This window comes from Cebus imitator, unplaced genomic scaffold, assembly GCF_001604975.1.
Source record: "Cebus imitator isolate Cc_AM_T3 unplaced genomic scaffold, Cebus_imitator-1.0 Scaffold537, whole genome shotgun sequence".
Classification (NCBI taxonomy): domain Eukaryota; kingdom Metazoa; phylum Chordata; class Mammalia; order Primates; family Cebidae; genus Cebus; species Cebus imitator.
The window spans coordinates 1,068,043-1,088,797 of record NW_016107852.1 but is presented as its reverse complement, the minus strand read 5'-3'; the positions used below and the strand labels follow the sequence as shown (position 1 = coordinate 1,088,797).

Below are 20,755 nucleotides of genomic sequence, written 5' to 3'. Positions count from 1 at the left end.
AAGATTCTGGGTTTTTTTCTTTTTTGTTCATTTTAAGAGCCAAATAAGTGCTCGTAAATTTAATGTGTTTTATATACATAGGACCAAATAGGGAAACAAGGCACCAAGGGAAACCTCTTCTAGATCTGCCTATTGAAAAGAAGAGAGGGACTCAATAATTGCTGCCAGATTTATATTTTTGGAGAAAGGAGCTTATTGGCAAGTTATTTAAATTTGCTTACGCATCCACCAGTCCATGGCTCAAGGAACACATCACACATCTCTGACATGCACATGCATTTTGCTGTTTACTGCTTAATAGTTCCACAAAGCCATGACTTCCTTCTTGTGACCTATAATGACCTTGAAAATGTATGTTTTAAATCTCTTGAGGGCTTAATAAGGGCTGCTGTCTTGAGTGTTTTACATACTTTATCTCTAACTCTCACACAACCTCAAGAAGTTATAACCACCTCTATTTTATTAAGAAGTCTGGAACACTCCTTAATAAACTTTGGCCAATTTGCCAACAAATAGAATAGGACTCAAACCCAGATCTGCCTCACTCCAGAACACTCACTCATCCCACTATCCAAAATGTTTCGCTGGAGAATTCAAAACACTGGAGGTTAATCCTGGAGGGTTTCACTTCAGTCCAAATTTGGCAATACATAAGAGGGAAGCAGAAAAGGATTGTTGCAAGAAGTTTAAATGTGCAAAGTAGAATATTTCTGTTGATTCTGGCATCAGCTTCTTAGGGAAACAGAATTTAATAAAAACTGCAAGAAAAGGTCAGGTGCAGTGGCTCATGCTTGTAATCTCAGCACTTTGGGAGGCCGAGGCAGGCGGATCACCTGAGATCGGGAGTTCGAGACCAGCCTGACCAACATGGAGAAAAATACAAAAATTAGCCAGGCATGGTGGCACATGCCTCGAATCCCAGCTACTCAGGAGGCTGAGGCAGGAGAATTGTTTGAACCCAGGAGGCATAGGTTGCGGTGAGCCGAGAATGCACCAAGCCAAGATTGTGCCATTGCACTCCAGCCTGGGCAACAAGAGTGAAACTCCGTCTCAAGAAAAAAAAAGAAAAAATATATCTACATTTTCTTGTAGAGACAGGTTCTTGCTATGTTGCCCAGGCTGATCTTGAACCCCTGGCCTCAACTAATCTTCCCACCTTAGCCTCTCAAAGTGCTAAGAATACAGGCATGAGCCACCATGCCCAGCCTTAGCATTGTTTTGAACATGAAATCAGTTAATGTTTTGCATGCATTAACTACATGTAAATATGTAAAGCACTTAGGACAGTGACTGGCATACATCAGGTGCTTAGTAAACATAAGCTATAATTACTATAAAGACTTCTAAACCGTTGCCCAGAAAAAAGCACAACACAGCATTCTAGAAATAAAAAGCATCACAGAAAAGCCAATAATTTTTTTTACCATTCAATAGCCACATTATGAAACATCTATTGGGCTGACAACATATTCTTTTTTGTTTGTTTTGTTTTTTAGAGACAGGGGTCTCACTATGTTGCTCAGGCTGGACGTGAGAACTCCTGGGCTCAAATGATCATCCCACCTCAGCATCCTTAGTAGCTGGGACTATAGGTGTGCGTCACTGTGTCCAGTTACATATTCTTTGTTGGACTCCAATCCTTCTGCATTCTTGACACCCATATCAATCCCCTCTGAGTTCTTACCATTCTTGCAGATGCTGACATTCAGAACTCCTGAGCCCAGGCAGTTTCCCTCAGGTATACAGAAGCCGGCATTGTCTGAGGTATTGGCTAATATTTCTGCAGGAACTCTATACCGAAAGGCAGGCAGTCCCTGTACACTCTCATAGTCACTGAAAGTAATATACACTGACCTGTTCGGAAGTAAGAATAAAAAGTGAATGTGGACTCCAGTCAGTGTAACTTGCAGATATGCCCCAGATCTGCAAGTTAGCAACAGTTCTCGGGTACAAATGGCCAGAAGCTCATACATCAAGTAGAAAAGAATGGAAGGCACTCTGTCAACTCAATGTGTAATAAAGCAGAAGATGAATTGTGGTGAAAGGTGTTTAAGAGGTAGCCATGGTGGTGATATCCAAACAAGAAAAAACAATATGTGGTAGAAAACTAAGATGATAACATTTAGAATGGAGACTCACATAAACAAGAAAGAAGAGGCCTCTAGATTGGCATGGACACATGCCAGTGTGGACAGGCCACCGGCAAAGCCAGGGAAGCCAGAGCACGGCAGGGCCAAAGCTAAGGCAGAACAGGCAGCAATGGCCGTGGCCTGGTAGGGTCTTAGGCACTTGAAAAGTGTCACACTGGACAGTTATTTTATTAGAATACACACTTTGATACTCATTTCCCACCCCCCAAAATTAGTTTCCACATTTTGCCCAGTCATTTATTTCAATGGAATTCAACATAATTCTGCCTTTCATGCTTATTGGTTTCAAACATGTTCACATGTAACATGACCACCGCTTACACTGCACAGTGCCTGACTGACAGAGCACGTTGCTGTACACAGTCAACAATGATTCTTCAGCCCTTCCTTTGAAGGCTGGCAGGAATAGTTTTTTGGGCCTAACTTTTTCATCTCTAAACCAGAGGTGTTGATACATTTCTTGCAGGCTTGTGAATAACATAGGTGGTTTCACTGCATGAACCACCCCTACAGCATTTCATAATGAAATATTTTAGACACCAGAAAGAGAAAAAATACTATAACAAATACCTTTGTATCTGCCACTTAGACAAATAAAAAATATATTATGGATATAACTGAACCTGTCTACATAACGCTCTTGATTCCATTCCTTCTCTGCCTCCCCTAGGGAAACCACTCTCCTGAAATATGGACAATTGTATCTTTTATTTGACTTCTATGTAGAGACTACCTATTGACTGGAAGAAGCCCAGGTTAATACATGCTTGACAGAGCATATCATAGTAACTAAGAGCCAACACTTAATACTGGTTACTGTGTGACAGGCCCTGGGCTAAGTATTTTACTAATAGTAACTCATTTGTCTTCAAAACAATGTCTAACATAGTTAACAATTTCTAACTTTGTCTTACAAGTGAGGAAAGTGAGGTACAGAGTGGTTAAATAATTTTCCCAAGGTCACACAGCTGTAAGGGGTAGAGTCAAGATTCAAACCAACAGTCAGGAGTCTGTACTGTGAACCCGTACACTATACTGCCTCGATGTGCCATCAGCATTTATCACTGATTAAGCATAAACATCCATGCAAAATAAGTTTGTCTGCACATATTCTTCACACTTTTGGTGGTCTTGCAGTGCAAGACCTTATGTCTTAAAAAGTACTTATCTTTAAAGCTTTTACCTGCAAAAATCAGATGGGAAGACATAAAGGACCTCATCTTTGGTTATTAGTGGGTGAAAAGAATCTCCATCTGTTCCGTTAATCATATTGCACTTGTCTGTTACCCACCAGTCAAGCGACCTATAATTGATAAGCACAAGAAAGAGTAAAGATGATCACGTTTGAGTTTAGATTTTCTTAAATGGTCAGGACTTTGCAAGATTTAACTGGAGCTGTCTACTCACAGTATCTTATCTATACACAGACACAACAGTGTTAATTAGATCAAGGGGGAGAAAAAGTAGGTCCCTGACCCCAAATCAATTTTCATAGAGGCAATGGCCAAATATCCCAAAACATGTGGTGGTTTGAAAAGTATTTGTGCTGTAGCTATTACACATTGCTCAATGACTACTACGCAAGAGTAGACTTTTCACTGGCCTGTGATTCATGCCTGGCCATGATAAATCTACAAATCACTAAATATTTAATTTGTAAAATATTTTACCACCATCTTGATTTATAGAATAATAATTACAAGACTATTTACATATTTTTACATTTTTCATCCAAGAAAATTTCATACATTTTTTAAACAATGTAGCAGTAGATATATAGTTTAAATGAAAACTGAAAAAATAATTCCACTGATAAATCATTAGACTTACGTTTTCCCATTCCATTCCACAATCTTTGTAAAGTTAAGGTAATTGTCTTCTCCAGTTAGAAAAACATAGTCTCCATCATTAGTACCATTTTTCTGAAAATAATTTAATATAATCATTTAAAGTAACTGTGATAATTTTATGACAACTTGACTAGGCTATGGTACCCAGCTGCTTGGTGAAACACTAGCCCAGATGTTGTGGTGAAGGTAATTTGCAGATGTGATTAATATTTACAGTCAGTTAACTTTAAGGGAGATTACCCTCAACAATGAGTGGTTGGGCCCCATCCAATCTGTTCAAAGCCTTACGAGCAGAAACAGAGGTTTCCTAGAGAAGGAATTCTCAAGACTGCAACATCGAAATTCTGCCTAAATTTCCAGTTTACAGCCCATCCTACAGCTTTCAAACTTAAGACCACATCATCAACTTTTACCTGAGTTTCCAGCTCCTGGCCTGCCCTATGGATTTCAGACTTACCAGCTTTCACAATCACATAAGCCAATTCCATAATATATATTTCTTTCTCTCCCTCTTTCTGATCTCTATTGATACACATCCTGTTGATTCTGTTTCTCTGGCAACCCTAACTGATACAGTATCTAACAAATTTAATGTTCATCAAACTGTCCTACTAGGGCCGAACTGCTACACAAGACTGAACCAGGACTAGAAAATAGTGACTATTTTGCTAAATACTATATTAACTATATTATTATTTTCTGGCTTTAAATAGTAGGAGCTCAATTTTTAAATGGGCAAAGGATTTGAAGAGACATTTCCCAAAAGAAAATACACTAATGGCCAGAAATCACATAAAAACATGTTCAACATCATTAGTTATTAGGGAAATGCAAGTCAAAACCACGATGAGATACCACTTCATACCCACTAGCTTGGCAATTTAATAAAAAGAAAAATAGTAAGTGTCGGTGAGGATGTGCAGAAATTAGAACATTTATACATTGCCAGTAGGAATATAAAAATGTTGCAGTCACTGTGGAAAACAGTTTGTCAGTTCCTAAAAAGGTGACACAGAATTCACAGGACTCCAAAATTTCACACCTATGTATATTTTCAAGACAATTCCACTTCAAGGTATATCCCAATGTTCATACAAAAACCTGTATGAATAAATATTCATAGCAACACTTCTAATAATAGCCAAGAGGGAACACAACCCAAATGTCCATCAACTGATAAACAGATAAGCAAAATGTGGTATATCTATACAATGCAATATTCCTCCATTATAAAAAGGAATGGAACACTGATACATGCTACAACATGGATGAACCCCAACAACATTACACTAAATTTAAAAGCCAGATACAGAAGGGCACATATCATATGATTCCATTTATATGAGATGTCCAGAATATGCAAATTCACAGAGCCAGAAAGTAGATTAATGGTTCCCAGGGCCTGGGAGAGTAAGACAGGGAGAGGAATGACTGCTAAGAGGGTATGCAGTTTCTTTTCAGGATAATGAAAATGTTCTGGGATTAGTAGTAATAGTTGCACAACCTTGTGACTATACTAAAGACTACTGAATTGTACATTTTAAAATGGTAAATTTTATAGTAAGTGAATTACTTCTAAATACATTTAAAAGCCCAAATTCCAGGACCAGGACCAATTATACCAGAACAGCTACACTGAAAGAAGGTGGTAGTAATATAGTCCTATTTTCAATTAAGTTTTCTTCAGTTGTGTATTCTCTCCAAGTTAAACTTCTTAAGGGCACATACAGACACTGTACATTCCTAAAATTCTTTGTTTGGACAAGTAGCTATGATTTCTCAGAAATAGCACAGGTAGTAGTTCCTCTATAACAATAGGAGTGAACAATTGTTGAGTATAATATTCCTGGCTCTGGTCTAAAATTTTTGCATGAATCATCTCGTGAAATCCTCACAACCACATCAGATACTGTGGATATCAGACTAGTGAATTCGATGATGTAAAAACAAAAATATAAGTTACATAATGCAAATTATCTGAGAAATAGTGAGATATTAGCAACAAGATCTACTTGGCTGATGGACTGAAGTCCCTGGGACCAAAAGGGCCTAGAGTGAACCTTTGCATAATATCTCTCAGTAGGAGGCTCTCCTGAAATCATTTCTAGAAGCGACGTTTAGTCAGGGCTTGACAGGAAATCTGTGCTTCCTCTGGTCCTGTGAAGCTGTGTTCCCCTGAGACAGGGACCCTCTACGGAACTCCTATGTGGACCACTTCTCCAGAGTGATGCATTCAGAGTTGGTGAGACCCTACTTTTAGGACTCCTGTCTCTCAAGCAAATAATTTTTTAAAACTTGCTTACAATTTTGTTTTAACAATTTCCAAGTTTTGTATAACCTTGAAGGCCCAGGGACACAATTATTGCTGTTTGCCATAAAAAACAAAATGCTACAGGACCACATGAAGAGGGTAAGACTCCTGAACAAGCAGAGCCAGAAAACAGCTAGAAATGTAAAGCTAAGAAGACTCATCACAACCCCAGAGCACACCCCTAATCTAATACTCTTCCTGGGGTTATTTTGTCTTTTACCAATTTCCCAACTATCCATTGCACTCAAGGGTTTTTGTTTTGTTTTGTTTTTGTTTGTTTTTTACGTGGAGTCCAGCTCTGCAGTGCAGAGTGTGATCTCTGCAACCTCTGCCTCCCAGTTTCAAGCAACTCTTCTGCCTCAGTCTCCTGAGTAGCTGAGGTTACAGGTGTGCACCACCACACCTGGCTAATTTTTCTATTTTTAGTAGAGACAGGGTTTTGCCATGTTGGCCAGGCTGGTCTCAAAGTCCTGACCTCAAGTGATCCACCCACCTCAGCCTCCCAAAGTGCTGGGATTACAGGTGTGAGCCACTGTACCCAGCCTCAATTTTTTTTTATTTCCAAAAACACTCCATTTTTTTTTTTTTTAACATACTCTACAAGGTACCTTAACTCTAGGCAATTTCTAAAAGAAACTTAAACTTAATCTGGCTTGGGGTGCCCCAACCCACTGTCAGCTGAAAAAAGAGGTTATGAAAAGGAAAATTGACTTACCTCATAGAATAGGCCAAAATAGGGAGAGATGTCGGGCCTGAAAACATGGATAAGGGACAAGATCTCATCTTTGTAGCCCCAGAGCAATTCATCCACTGTGTGAGTCACAAACAGCTTCTGCTGATAGGCTTTCAACATGGCCTCGATGATCTCCCTGAGGAAGTGGACCTGGGACCACTCTATGACGGTCTGTGGAGCAGAAATAAATTAAGACAGGAGCATCCCCTCCAAAGCACCCCACCCACTCTCTCCTACTACCCCTCAGCAAAGGGGGTTGGAAATGTACATGTAAAGGTTGAGATTAAATAGCTGAAAACTTAGCCAGTGAGCTCCTTTCTGGCTGCATATGCAAGACAAAGCCTCTTCTTTGTCCTTTTTCGGTACCACATTTTGTTAAGTGTAGTACTTACAGAGACCGTCCAGACACCACAAAAGGGAAAAGCTCTTGTCAACATGTCAGCATCTTCGGCCACAAGGTGGTGCTACCTTCCTCCTGAGCAGGGCCAAAGGCTCGTTATAAACCCTACCTACACCCCTGGGACTAGGCGGCAGGGACCTAATACTCTCTAGGTCCTGGGTCCATCATCAGTGTCCAGCTGATGAGCGGTCACCTGGGAGTTAGGGTGGGAGAGTCGGAAGGGGTTGGTGTAGGTGAATCAAAATGTTTACTGGGCCACGCACAGTGGTTCACGCCTGGAGTGACTGGACGACACGAGAGGATCACTTGAGCCCAGGAGGTAGAAGCTGCAGTAAGCTGTGATCGCGCCACTGCACTCCAACCTGGGTGACAGAGCAAGACCCTGTCTCAAATTAATAACAAAAGAATTAAATTAAAAAAAATAGTCTCATGGGTATCAGTATAGAATTGATGTAGAATAGGTGTATTATTAGGTAGAATTACCATTATAAACAGAGCACATTGAAATCACAGTAGGCTGTAACCAACAGCCCAGTCTATTGATTTCTGGTGTCAGTTTACATATTTTGAGAATATAAAATCCAACATAAAAATCTGAAGTAAGAAATGGTATACAAGTTTCATTGCTCAAATTTCTGAAAACATTCAAAAAAATTTTTTTTAATTATTAGCTACCAAAAAATCCTAGGGGCATATTTATTTGCACAATTGCTAATCCTGAACACACAGGAAGAAACTGTGAAAACAAATCCTAAAATCTGAATTCTGTCATCATTTGAAAAGATCTTATTTGATAGATGTTAGAATAAAGGCTAAGATGTACTTTAAAGAAGAAAAAAATTTATTTTTCTTTTTGTGTGTGTATATTTCAACATAACTTAAGGCTCCTAAACGTAAAATCATAAAGAGCATTAACTTAGCTTTTTCCTTTCTTCCAAGATCCAAATTAATGATATTAAAATGCCAACTTACCAATACAGGAATATTTAACGTTCTAATTAAGTCAACTTTAGGGTCTCCAACAGATTGGTCTCGTTCAAAAACATAGGCCTTGTTGCTAACAGCAGATATTGTTGTTCCATTATCTCCAAACTGAATATTTGCTTTGTTTCTGAGTTCCCTAAAAGAAAGAAAAGGGTTTTATTTAAAAACAGGCACCACTTTAATAAGCAAGACTTTTCCTTTCTTTCAGCATCAATGTTGTATTTTCAGTGTACCATTCCCAATATAACATTATATAGAGACTGCAGCTACTAAGCTTTAAAAAGCTGGAGATTGAAGCTATAATGTGAGAAGGGAACGAGGCCTAGGATAGAGTCTTCTCAAAAAAACTTGGTTTTCATTCTTTTCCTCCATGATTAGGGAGGTACAACAGTCGAGGGGCACCTTGAACAGGGAATCAAAGCCAATGAACTCTCTCCTGGGTTATGGTTTGGTCCTAAAGTATTTTCAAAATGTTCAGCTCATAGATTTGGTTTGAATTTCAATTTGTTTACCAATCTTTTTGTTTCTAAATTGAATTACATTGAAATCTCATTTTCACAAATGATGGCCAACGCTTAGTAAATTACAGGAGTTCACTCCAGTTTCTTTTTTTGAGACAGGGTCTCGCTCTGCTGCCCAGGGTGGAGTGCGGTGGCATGATTACAGCTCACTGCAGCCTCAACCTCCTGGGCTCAAACAATCCTCCCAACTCAGCCTCCCACATAGAACTACAGGAGCATGCCACCACACCCAGCTAACTATTTTATTTTTTTGTAGAGATGAGGTCTCACTATGTTGCCCAGGCTGGTCTTGAATTCCTGGACTCAAGTGATCCTCCTGCTTTGGCCTCCCCAAATGCTAGGATTACAGGCATCAGCCACCATGCCTGGTCTCTGTTTCTGATATACAGCATAGTTAGGTTCACGTTAGTGCCCCCAAATGAGGCATTAGAAAGTTCTTAGGAAGTGCCTGGTGCCAGGGCTGGGCCTATAGTCAGTGTGAGTGATTAAGATGTGCTGAAACAAGTAGTAATCAAGATTTTTTAATGCGCTATTTCTTAAAACCAAGATTTATGCCAAAAGTTTATGATGAACAAAATTGTAAATAAAACCAAGATCTGATCTTTTGTTCATCAAATGCTTCACACTGGCCCTAGCCCTGCCTGGTACACAGTAGATGTTCAATAAATTCCACTGTCTGTTTTTTCCTTCCCTTTGCTTACCTGTGCTTCTTCCTAAACCAGCTAGGGTTATTATGTCTGACATGGTAGCCACCATGTCACCATGTGACTAGTGAGCACTTGAACTGTGGCTAACTGGAATTGAGATTTGCTGTAAATGTCAAATACATATAGAATTTCAAAAACTGCCAAGAAAACAAAAAGAATGGCAAATATCTTTTAACCTTTTTTAATATTGATTACATATTGAAATGATGCTATTTTAGATATAATGGGCAAAATTAAAACATATTAACATTAATTTTACCTGTTTCCTTCTACTTTTTAAAAAATGTGGCTACTAGAAAATCTGAAATTGCATATGTGGTTCACGTAGTATTCCTATTGGACAGAGCTAATTTAAGAGCACAGGTTAGGAAGGCACTGGCCAGCTGGGCTACACACACCTCCCCTGAGGCATTTTTCCCAACCGAGGCAGCACAGGGGGATTTTTCTCACCCACCTGTGGATGTCTGTACATGTCTTTAGCATTCAATTATAAACTTCTAAGTGACATCATTCAGATTGTGAAAGAATTATTAGGTAGCCTCAGGTAGACTGTAAGCAAGCTGAAGGCTGAAACTTGTACATAAAAATGCTCCTCAGTGATGATGGAGTTATGTCCCAATAAACCCATCATTAGTTGAAAAGATGGTAGGTTGAAAGTTTGTTTTTGATTCAACAGCTTAGTATCTTTCCAGTTTACAATGGGATATTATCTGGATGTAACTCTATTGTCATTGGAGGGGCATACCAAATACGTATCATTTTCACACCATCATGAAGTCAAAAAATCATTTAAGTTGAACCACCATAAGTCAAGGACTGTTGTATATTAATATCTCTTTATACCTCTTAAATCCCTTCTAGATTTTAAAATAAAAATAGATGAGAAAATAAACAAAGGCATTCATATAGATGCATAAAAGTAGATGAGTCTTTGTATATTTTCCAGTGGAAAAACCATGTTTTTCTCTACTCTCATACTGTAACAATTTACTGTGACTTCTGGTCACCAAGAAGTGTGTGGTGTTTTCTCTCCAGCAATAATAATTCTGCAGTGCCCTCCAACTCAATTCAATTCTTATACTTTCTACTTGGAGACAGCATCAGATTCCACAGGTTGAGACTGCCTTCCACTTCCTATGCCAATCAAAAGCCCCAGGCTGTTTAACCTGTGCTAATGGCTATACGTTGGGGTTCCCACACCCCACTGCCCCACCCCATTCCCCGCTTGGGCTCAATTAATTTGCTAGAGCAGCTTAGAGTACTAAGGAAAACACTTACATTTTATTGCAAAGGATATTACAAAGTATACAGATGAAGAGGTACATTGGGCAAGTTATGGGGGAAGGAGCTCAGAACCTCCACACCCTCCACAGGCTCGCTAGTCTCCAGGAACCTCCCTGTGTTCAGCGCTCTGGAAACTTGCCAAATTTAGTCTTTTTTTTTTTTTTTTTTTAATGAAAGCTACATTACATAGGCATGACTGATTAAATCACTGGCCATTTGCGATCAACCCAACTTTCAGCCCTTCTCCCCTCCTGGGAGGTTGCGGGGTAGGGCTGAAAGTCCCAACCCTCTAATTCTGTTCTTGTCTTTTAGGACCAGCTCCTATCCAGAACCTATAGAGGCTGCCAGTCATCAGTCAACTCACTAGCATACAAAAAGACACTTATCACTTAGGAGATTCCAAGCATTTTAGGAGCTGTAGGCCAGGACATAAAGGAAGACTAAATATATATTTCATCATGTCACACTTCTATACCACTAAGCACCAACCTATGCCCACTAATCCTAAGAATACCTAACACTTGCATAGCTCTTCAAAGAGTTTAACCCACATTATTTCATTTTATTTTATTTAATCCTTACAAGTCCGTAGTACAGATGGAGCATGTAGTACTGTCCCACTTCACAGATAGGGACACAGAGCACAGATAGGCAGAAGAGTCAGAACTTGATCCCAAGTCTTCTCATTAGCACAGGGTGCTCCTCCCTCTGTATGAGACACCCTCTCCTAACAAGTACCTGAGAAACGCTAGTAGGATAAACTAGCTTAGCCTCTAACAAATGCCTCCAACCAAAGCCAAATCTAAATGATAAATCACACACCCTTCCAGTTTACAAAGAATATACTTTAAAATCTGATAAGACACTTCAGTGTTAAAACACTTAAACAGCTTGAAGTTTGGTGTTTGCAGTAGACGTTTCGATTGCTAGACAACCATTCCCCTTTCTTCTGGTAATAGCCCTGACTTCCTTTCCTCTCTTGTACTGTACAGCTGTGCAAGACCATCAGTAAAGGGTGCTATGGGTCTTGAGCTCAACCAGTTCCTTTCCTCTGGCTTTGGAATCCTGAGCATAGTGCCTCAAGACAGAAAACACAGTCAAAGAGCCAGGCGTGGTGATGTGCACCTGTTGTGTCAGCTATTTGGAAGGCTAAGGTGGGAGGATGGCTTGAGCCCAGGAGTCTGATGTTACCGTGAGCTATGATGGTGCCACTGCACTCCAGCCTGGGAAACAGAGCAAGGACTTGTCTATAACCCCCTCCCCCCCCAAAAAAAAATTAAATATAGAAACAAGAAAACTCAGTACAAGACAGGATTCCTCCCAGTGGCAGACACATGACGTGACAGTTGATACACTCTCGTGACTTGGATCTTTAAAGCAGCTGCCCTGCATCCTGCCTTTGTCTTCCAAGCTGCTTTCCTTGATTCTGTTAACCTACCTTATGGCCTTCAAATAGATTCCCCTTTTACTTAAATTAGCCAGCGGTAGTTTCTTTTGCTTATAACCAAAGACCCTTCACTTAGAAATCATAACTCAGTCTTTTTATAGTTAAGAATATGTAGATTCAGGACCAATTGGAAGTGTCAGGGCCAGGTTTAGAATCCTGGTGACCTTACCTCTCATCCAGGGTATTCCTTGATTTTATACAGAGGCTAATTCACAGTAATTTATTAGAATATGGAAGAAGAGAGGAAATTTCAAAGCCAAACTTTTGTGTAAGCCAAGGCTGGTGCCTGCAGAGAGGGGCATATTGATCAGTTACTGTTCTACAAGATCAAAGAAGACCAAAGGAACTTTCAGAAATACAAACAAGAGTTTGAAAAAACAAACAACAATAAAAAACAAAGCAAATTTTCAGCCTAGGCAGTTAATCAAGGAACCATACTTAAAAGTGCCCGGCATGGTGCCTGGTATTTAGTAGATGCTAATGAATCTTAGACTATAGTATAACATTTGTGAATTACTATGATGGTCTTTGTCATTAAGAAAAGTCCAGTGGCTGGGCGTGGTGGCTCACGCCTGTAATCCCAGCACTTTGGGAGGCCGAGGTGGGTGGATCACAAAGTTAAGAGATCCAGACTATCCTGGTCAACATGGTGAAACCCTGTCTCTACTAAAACACAAAAATTAGCTGGGCATGGTGGCGTGTGCCTGTAGTCCGAGCTACTCGGGAGGTTGAGGCAGGAGAATCGCTTGAACCCAGGAGGCAGAGGTTGCAGTGAGCCGAGATCATGCCACTGCCCTCCAGCCTGGTGCCTGGCAACAGAGTGAGACTGTCTCGAAAAAAAAAAAGAAAGAAAGAAAGGTTCAGTTATGCTCCATGAACTATTTAATCAGGCAGGAAAATGCATGGTTGGTTTCAGAAACAGTTTTAGAAACAATAGAGTGAGATAAGGAATGGAAATCAAAAGGAATAATTTTATTTAGTTGGAAAATTAACATCTGTACATCTAATTCCTCAGAGGTACTTGATAGATTGGATGCATATAATACTATCATAGAGTCGTTATCTTTCAGTTATATTGGTTCCTTTATTCACCTAATCCTCTGTTGAGAATTATTATTAAGAAGGGATTGAGCACTGGATACAAATGAGATTGAGATCTGGCTGGCAGGGTTTACATTATTCACTGCTTCTGTGCCTCAGTTTCCTCATCTATAAAATGGAAGTAATAATGTACTCACCTTGTAGGGTCGTTGTAAGAATGAAACTCACATAAGTCCAGTTAGAACACTACCTGGCACACACCAGCTGCTTAGGAGGCATTAGCTACATGTGCAACGGCTTGTGCTAAGCTCCTGAGATAATATGACGTTAAGTCTTGGTTCTTGTCCTCCAAGAATCCACAGTACAGCATGGGAGACTCAGAGGCCAATAAATGTGATGTGGGCATACAGAGGAGGAAGGGATGGCAACTGGAAGGGGACTCCTGCAGGAGACGCTTTTGCTTGATTCTGGAAAGAGGGGCGTTCCAACAGAGGCAGAGGGAGGGTGAGGGCGAGCAGCACAGCATGAAAGCACTTCCCACGTTGGGGTTGAGAAAGCTGCGGTCCTGGAGGAGGAGGACTCGCTTTAAAAGACCATCACAGATCCAGGCGAGACTGGGGTGAAGAACACATCAAAGCGACTTTAAGTACACTTCCCGCTCAGCTGGCTGAAGGAGACAGCCTCTAGATACAAAGCAGGATACTGAGAAGTGGTGAGAACAGAGTTGGGAGAAGACTCACCCACTTGTTGACGGTGTGCAAGGAAGTTTCACTCCTTCAGATGGAAACATCTCCCTGGTCTCCCTGTCCCCAGGCAGTGACACATAGGCTTGTGAAGGCAATTTACTGAATGTACCATGTGCATTTAAAACTCACACATACCTGTTCACAACCTTTTGTGCATGATAAGATGGTGTGAGAGATCTTTTTCTATTTTTCTTACTTCTGAGCAGTTTTTTTTTTTTCAAAATCTGTTTCTATTTTGGCAAAACAAAGACAGTTTTAGCTACCAATTTAAAACACTATTAGAGAAAAGTGAGTCAAGTTTAGAAAAAAGGATAAAGCATTCTCCTATAATAATGGAAACAATGATCATGGTGTTCTTAAATTTTTTATTGTCTCTTTATGTTAAGAAAATATTTATACAACTTGGCTCTGAGACAGTTAAGGAACTAAAGAGTTGACAGGACAGAATTAGACAGTTTAAACAAAATTCCTGCCTTTGCTAAGTTTCAGGGAAGATACTTAGATCCTAAAGAAATTGAATGTGGAAAAACAGAACTATAAGAAAATAGACTTGAATATCAAACGATGCTTTTTTTTTTTGAGACAGACTCTTACTCTGTTACTCAAGCTGCAGTGCAATGGCTTGGTCTTGGCTCACTGCAACCTCCGCCTCCCGGGTTCAAGCGATTCTCCTGCCTCAGCCTCCCAAGTGGCTGGGATTACAGGTGCCTGCCACCATGCCGGGCTAATTTTTGTATTTTTAGTAGAGATGGGGTTTCACCATGTTGGCCAGGCTGGTCTTGAACTCCTGATCTTGTGATCCGCCCGCCTTACTTCCCAAAGTGCTGGGATTACAGGTGTGAGCCAACGTGCCCTGCCCAGGAGTAGGACTTTTAAAGCTCAGAAATGATAGAAAAATTTAAAAAGAGTACACTTGACTACATATACATTTTTAAAATTAACAAGGCAAACAATGGAAAAAACAGTTGCCCCAAATGAAACATAAATAGTTCAGAGTGGCATGAACACTCCAGAACCCAGACAAGCAAATAGGCAAAGGACAAGAATTAAAAAACATGAGGAGAACATTCAACCCATGTGGTAATCAGAGGAGAAAATGAAAACTGATCTCCATGTTCAGGAAAGGAACAGTTAAGTGTAGTAATACATTCACTCTAATAAATATTATCATCATTAAAATTCATTTGTATAAAGACCAAAGTATAACATTGAAAAAGCCTATGCTATAACAGGTGAATAAAAAGCAGTATATTTTGTTTATGTACATGCATATCATATGTACGTAGTATGATAACCATCTAAAACTCATCCACGGAAAAATGACCAAGAAGAAAGCCACTAAAATGTTAGTTAGCATTGGTTATTTTTGAGATAGTAAAGCCAATATGTTCAAAACTTGTAACTTTACTGCATTTTCAAGTATATCTTTAGTCATTAATATACGAGACACATACATATGTGTAATTTTTATAATATATAGTTTACACTCAAAGATAATGCTGTATATATTGTATATATTGATTATATTTGAAAATACAGTATTACTTGATGCCAATGAATAATAAAAGAACTTAAGATACAGCCCCCACATCTTTTTAAATAAGACAAGCCTAAAAAAAGAAATGAATAATCCAAACAGCAAAACTAAGAAACCCAAAAATAAGATATTTTCTGGGATATTGTAAATTTAGCAGATACTTCTTAGAGATATGAAAATTAATTGGAAGTGTCCTTAGACAAATTGTTTTCTTTTTTAATTCTTAAAATGTTAAATGGTAGGCAAAATAGAAAAAGATATCTGACAAGACAAAAAATAAACCTCAAAAAAGCTGCAGAAGCATGGAATACCATGACTTTGATAAAAATTTTATACAAATATGTCCCTAAGCAAAAGGATTGTAAGGCCAGGGAGCCTTGAATTCACCGGCCCGTTAAGGGCTGCTCAATTCACAGCTTTACAAAAATGTAAATCATACACTCCATTCCTTCAATCAGACTGACTGGTTGTTATCAACATTTGGAATGGCCATCATCTTTCTCCAAAAACATTACTATTCTGAACTCCCCAATAAGTGAAAGGTTTGGGAAATGTGCCACTGTAAATCCTGTGTCAGATGAGTTAGGCCCTCCACAGCCTTGCTTGGACCTTCCCCATTTCAGAGGTTTCCTGCCACCACACCAGTCCATACTAACTGGTGAGAGGGCTCCATACCCTCCCCTTCCTTTGCCCCAGGCCCCCTGGCATACAACTGATGGAGTCAGCTGACTCAGTTGGGAGAAAACACTGGAGCAGGAGCTACTGGAATGTTCTGTCTTATCCAGCCTAAACAATAGCATCATAAAGCCACAGGTGACAGAAATCAGACCCAGTGAATGACTGCAGAAGACAAACGTAGAGACTAGCAGACCCCATAGGGGTTTGGACAGTTCCCTAAAAAGCCATGTTTTTCTACAAATCCCAGATCTCATGACCCACTCAGCCCTGTTAGGAGCTCTTAGCAGCCTGCATGGCACATGTGCATATTCCTAACAAAGCCATTCATTTTCAGGGCCTAATTCCCCTTTCTTGAGCCTATACTTGGGTTTCCTGAATGAAGTCCTATGGTTCCGGCTGAGCTATTAGGTGGGTGTAAAAGTAACTGCGGTTTTTGTCATTACTTTTAAATATTTTTTAATAATTGTGTCCTATAGTGTTAAACAGTTTTTCCACATGTGTCCTATGAATTTAAACCATGGTTGAAGATGTTTTATTCACATATTCCACAAATATTCATTAAACAGTAGACAGAGATAAAAGGTCTTGGTCACTGCACCCTATAGAGCTTCCAGTACATTGGGAAGAAAGATACCTAAGCCAATTATTAAAATGCACTTAATCACTGTCATAATGGATACACATATTTATTAGTCGGTTCTCATGCTGCTGAGAACTGACTAATAAATACGTGCATCCATTATGAGAACCAAGGACATACTTGAGACTGGGTCATTTATAAAGGAAAGAGGTTTAATTGATTCACAGTTCAGCATGGCTGGGGAGGCCTCAGGAACCTTACAATCATGGCAGAAGGGGACGAAAACACATCCTTTTTCACATGGCAGCAGCAAGGAGAAGTGTCCAGAAGAAGGCTTTTTTTTTTTTTTTTTAGACAGAGTCTTGCTCTGTCTCCCAGGCTGGCATTCAGTGGTGCAATCTCGGCTCACTACAACCTCTGCCTCCGGGGTTCAAGTGATTCTCCTGCCTCAGCCTCCTGAGTAGCTGGCATTACAGGTGTGTGCCATCATACCCAGCTAGTTTTTTTTGTATTTTTAGTAGAGATGGGGTTTCACCATGTTGGCTAGGCTGGTCTTGAGCTCCTGACCTCAAGTGACCCGCCCGCCTTGACCTCCCAGAGTGCTGGGATTATAGGCATGAGCCACAGTGCCCAGCCATAAGGGGTTTTTAAAAAGCCCCTTATAAAACCATCAGATCTCATGAGAACTCACTCACTATCAAGAGAACAGCATAAGGGTAATTATCCCCATGATTAAATTACCCCCACTGGGTCCCTCCCAGGACATGTGGGGATTATGGGAACTACAATTCAAGATGAGATTTGGCTGATGGGGACACAGCCAAACCATGTCAACATACCACTTTATAACTGGTATAAAGTGGTATACTGATACTTACTTTTTTTTTTTTTTTTTTAGATGGGGGTCTCACTCTCTCACCCAAGCTGGAGTGCAGTGGTATAATCTTGGCTCACTGCAACCTCCTGGGCTCAAGTGATCCTCCCACCTCAGCCTCACAAGTAGCTGGAGCAACAGGCACATGCCACCAGGTCTGGCTAATTTTTTGAATTTTTGTTAAAAACAGGGTTTTGCCATGTTGCCCAGGCTGGTCTTGAACTCCTGAGCTCAGGTGATCTGCCACCTCAATTCCCTAAAGTGCTGGGATTACAGGCATCAGCCACTGTGCCCAGTCTACTTGACATTTTAAATAAGATGTAACAGGGAGAGAGTATCCCAAGTCAGGCAAGTCTCAGAAGGAGGTAGCATTTGCACTAAGATGTGAAGGTCAAGAGAGGTAGCAGTGACAAATTCATTCTTGACTGAAGCAACAACATGAATACTGGCAAGGTAGTGTGTTTGGGGAGCTTATAAATCATGGGAGTGGCTGGGCATGGTAGCTCATGCCTGTAATCCCAGCACTTTGGGAGGCTGGGGCGGGTGGATCACTTGAGGTCAGGAGTTTGAGACCAGCCTGGTCAACATGGTGAAACCTTGTCTATACTAAAAATACAAAAAATTATCTGGGCATGGTGGCACACACCTGTAATCCCAGCTACTAGGGAGGCTGAGGCAGGAGAATCACTTGAACCTGGGAGGCAGAGGTTGCAGTGAGCCAAGATGGCACCACTAAACTCCAACCTGGGAGACAGAATGAGGCCGTCTCAAAAAAAAAAAAAAGAATTCATGGGAGTATGGTTGGAATGATGCTGTCTAATACGGTAGCCACTAGTCACATGTGCTACAAGTGTAAAATGCACACAGGATTTCAAAGACTGTATAAAAAAAGATTGTAAACTATCTCATTAATAATTCTAAATATTGGTAACATGCTGGAATGCCACTATTTTGTAAATCATTGGGCTAAATACATTATTAAAATTAATTTTGCCTGTTCCATTTTACTTTTTAAAATGTTAGTATTAGAAAGTGTTAAATTACTATGTGGCTCATGTTAAATTCCTACTGGAAAGCTCTGGCTAGAGTATAAAATTCTAGGTTGAAAATGCCAAAAAATAAACAGGTTAGCCATACAGAAGGAGCCAGATCTCTGAGGCCCTGAACATCACACAGGGAGAGTCACTAGGATACCGAGCAGGAAAGAAGAAACTATCAGATGTATTCTTTGAAAATAACTGGCAGTAGAGTAGAAGAGATGAGAACTGGGATTAAAACCAGAGGCAGCAAAGCTCATGGAGGCAAAGACGAGACTGAGTGACCCTCTCACCTTTCAACCTCCTGAATCCGCTCAGGGTTTCTTAACCTTCTGTGTGTCACAGGCCCCTTTGGCAGTTTTACCCCTATGGCAAAACCTCTAGACTCCTTCTCAGATCAACAGAATTTTATTTTATTTTATTTATTTTATTTAATTTTATTTATTTTATTTTTTGAGATAGAGTCTCACTCTGTTGCCCAGGCTAGAGTGCAGTGGTGTGAACTTGGCTGACTCCGCCTCCTGGGTTCAAGTGATTCTCCTGCCTCAGTCTCCTGTGTAGCTGGGATTACAGGTGTGTACCACCACACCTGGCTAATTTTTGTATTTTTTGTAGAAATGAGGTTTCACCATATTGGCCTGGCTGGTCTCGAACTCCTGATCTCAAGTGATCAGCCTGCCTTGGCCTCCCAAAATGCTGGGATTATAGGCGTGAGCCACGGTAAAAGGCCAGATCAACAGTTTTAAATATAGAAAACAAAATACCCAGGATTACAGAGAAACCAATTGTATTGAAACACTGTTATCATTTTTAAAATCTGTTATACGGCAATATGTGTGTTTTATTTTTTCCTTTTTTGAAACAGGGTGTCACTATCACCCAGGCTGGAGCGCAGTGGTGTGATCAGAGCTCACTGCAGCCTCAATCTCCCAATCTCAAGCAGTCCTTCCAGCCTTCTAAATAGCTAGGACTACAAGTGTGTGCCACCATGTCTGACTAATTTTTTGTATTTTTTTTTTTGAGACTGAGTCTTGCTGTCGCCAGTCTGAAGTGCAGTGGACAATATCAGCTCACTGCCACCTCTGCCTCCCGGATGCAAGTGAGTCCCCGCCTCAGCCTCCCAAGTAGCTGGGGCTGCAGGGGCATGCCACCATGCCTGGCTAATTTTTTGAATTTTAGTAGAGACAGAGTTTCACTGTGTTGGCCAGGATAGTCTTGATCTCCTGACCTCATGATCCACCTGCCTCTGCCTCCCAAAGTGCTGGGATTACAGATGTGAGCCACCATGCCTGGCCATGTGTGTTTTACTGATACTTTAAATCAGATATAGCAGCAGGTCTGATAATTATTGTAATAATACAGGTATTGCTAACACTACTGTAGTTTGTTGTATACATCTACTCTCGAAGGAAATGCTAAATGTCAGTGAGAGGCTAAAGAAAAGAAAATATAACTTATTCCCACCCAAGTCATAGACCACCCTGAAATTTATCCAGTAACCCCCTAAGGGATCCATGGTTCCCAGGTCAGAACCCTTGTAAAATGTTCCTAGACTTTCCTCAATAATAAGTTAGTTATGAAGGGAACATGAAGGATAACAGTCAGATACTGTTTCACTTCTAGAATTTATTCCCATGACCATATCTAAAAGAACACACCTAAAGCAACAGACACAATGACCCAACAGACATTCTGGTGGAAGAGTATCAAGCTTTCTGCAGGTTATGATTAGAATTCATGCCTTTCTCTCAGGAAATGAGAATAATGACCACAATAAAGCAGCCAAGCAACCCAGAAAGAAATTTGTTTGTTAGGGTCTTGAATTCTCAGGTGAGGTTCATTCCTGCAGGAGGCAGAGTCTCCATCACATCTTTT

The 20,755-nt window shown here is 40.3% G+C and overlaps 1 protein-coding gene across 1 annotated transcript in view; it reads right to left on the bottom strand.

The window, feature by feature from the left end:
- The window catches only part of SCARB2 (scavenger receptor class B member 2), a 56,310-nt gene that overhangs the window by 12,249 nt on the left and 23,306 nt on the right, over positions 1–20,755 (bottom strand). Inside the window, exons 3-7 of the mRNA XM_017514788.2 lie at positions 8,417–8,564; positions 7,027–7,215; positions 3,981–4,072; positions 3,334–3,453; positions 1,685–1,854 (exon numbers count right to left, since the gene is read on the bottom strand). Coding sequence (XP_017370277.1) covers positions 1,685–1,854; positions 3,334–3,453; positions 3,981–4,072; positions 7,027–7,215; positions 8,417–8,564 — 719 coding nt within the window. The remainder of the gene's footprint in view (positions 1–1,684; positions 1,855–3,333; positions 3,454–3,980; positions 4,073–7,026; positions 7,216–8,416; positions 8,565–20,755) is intronic.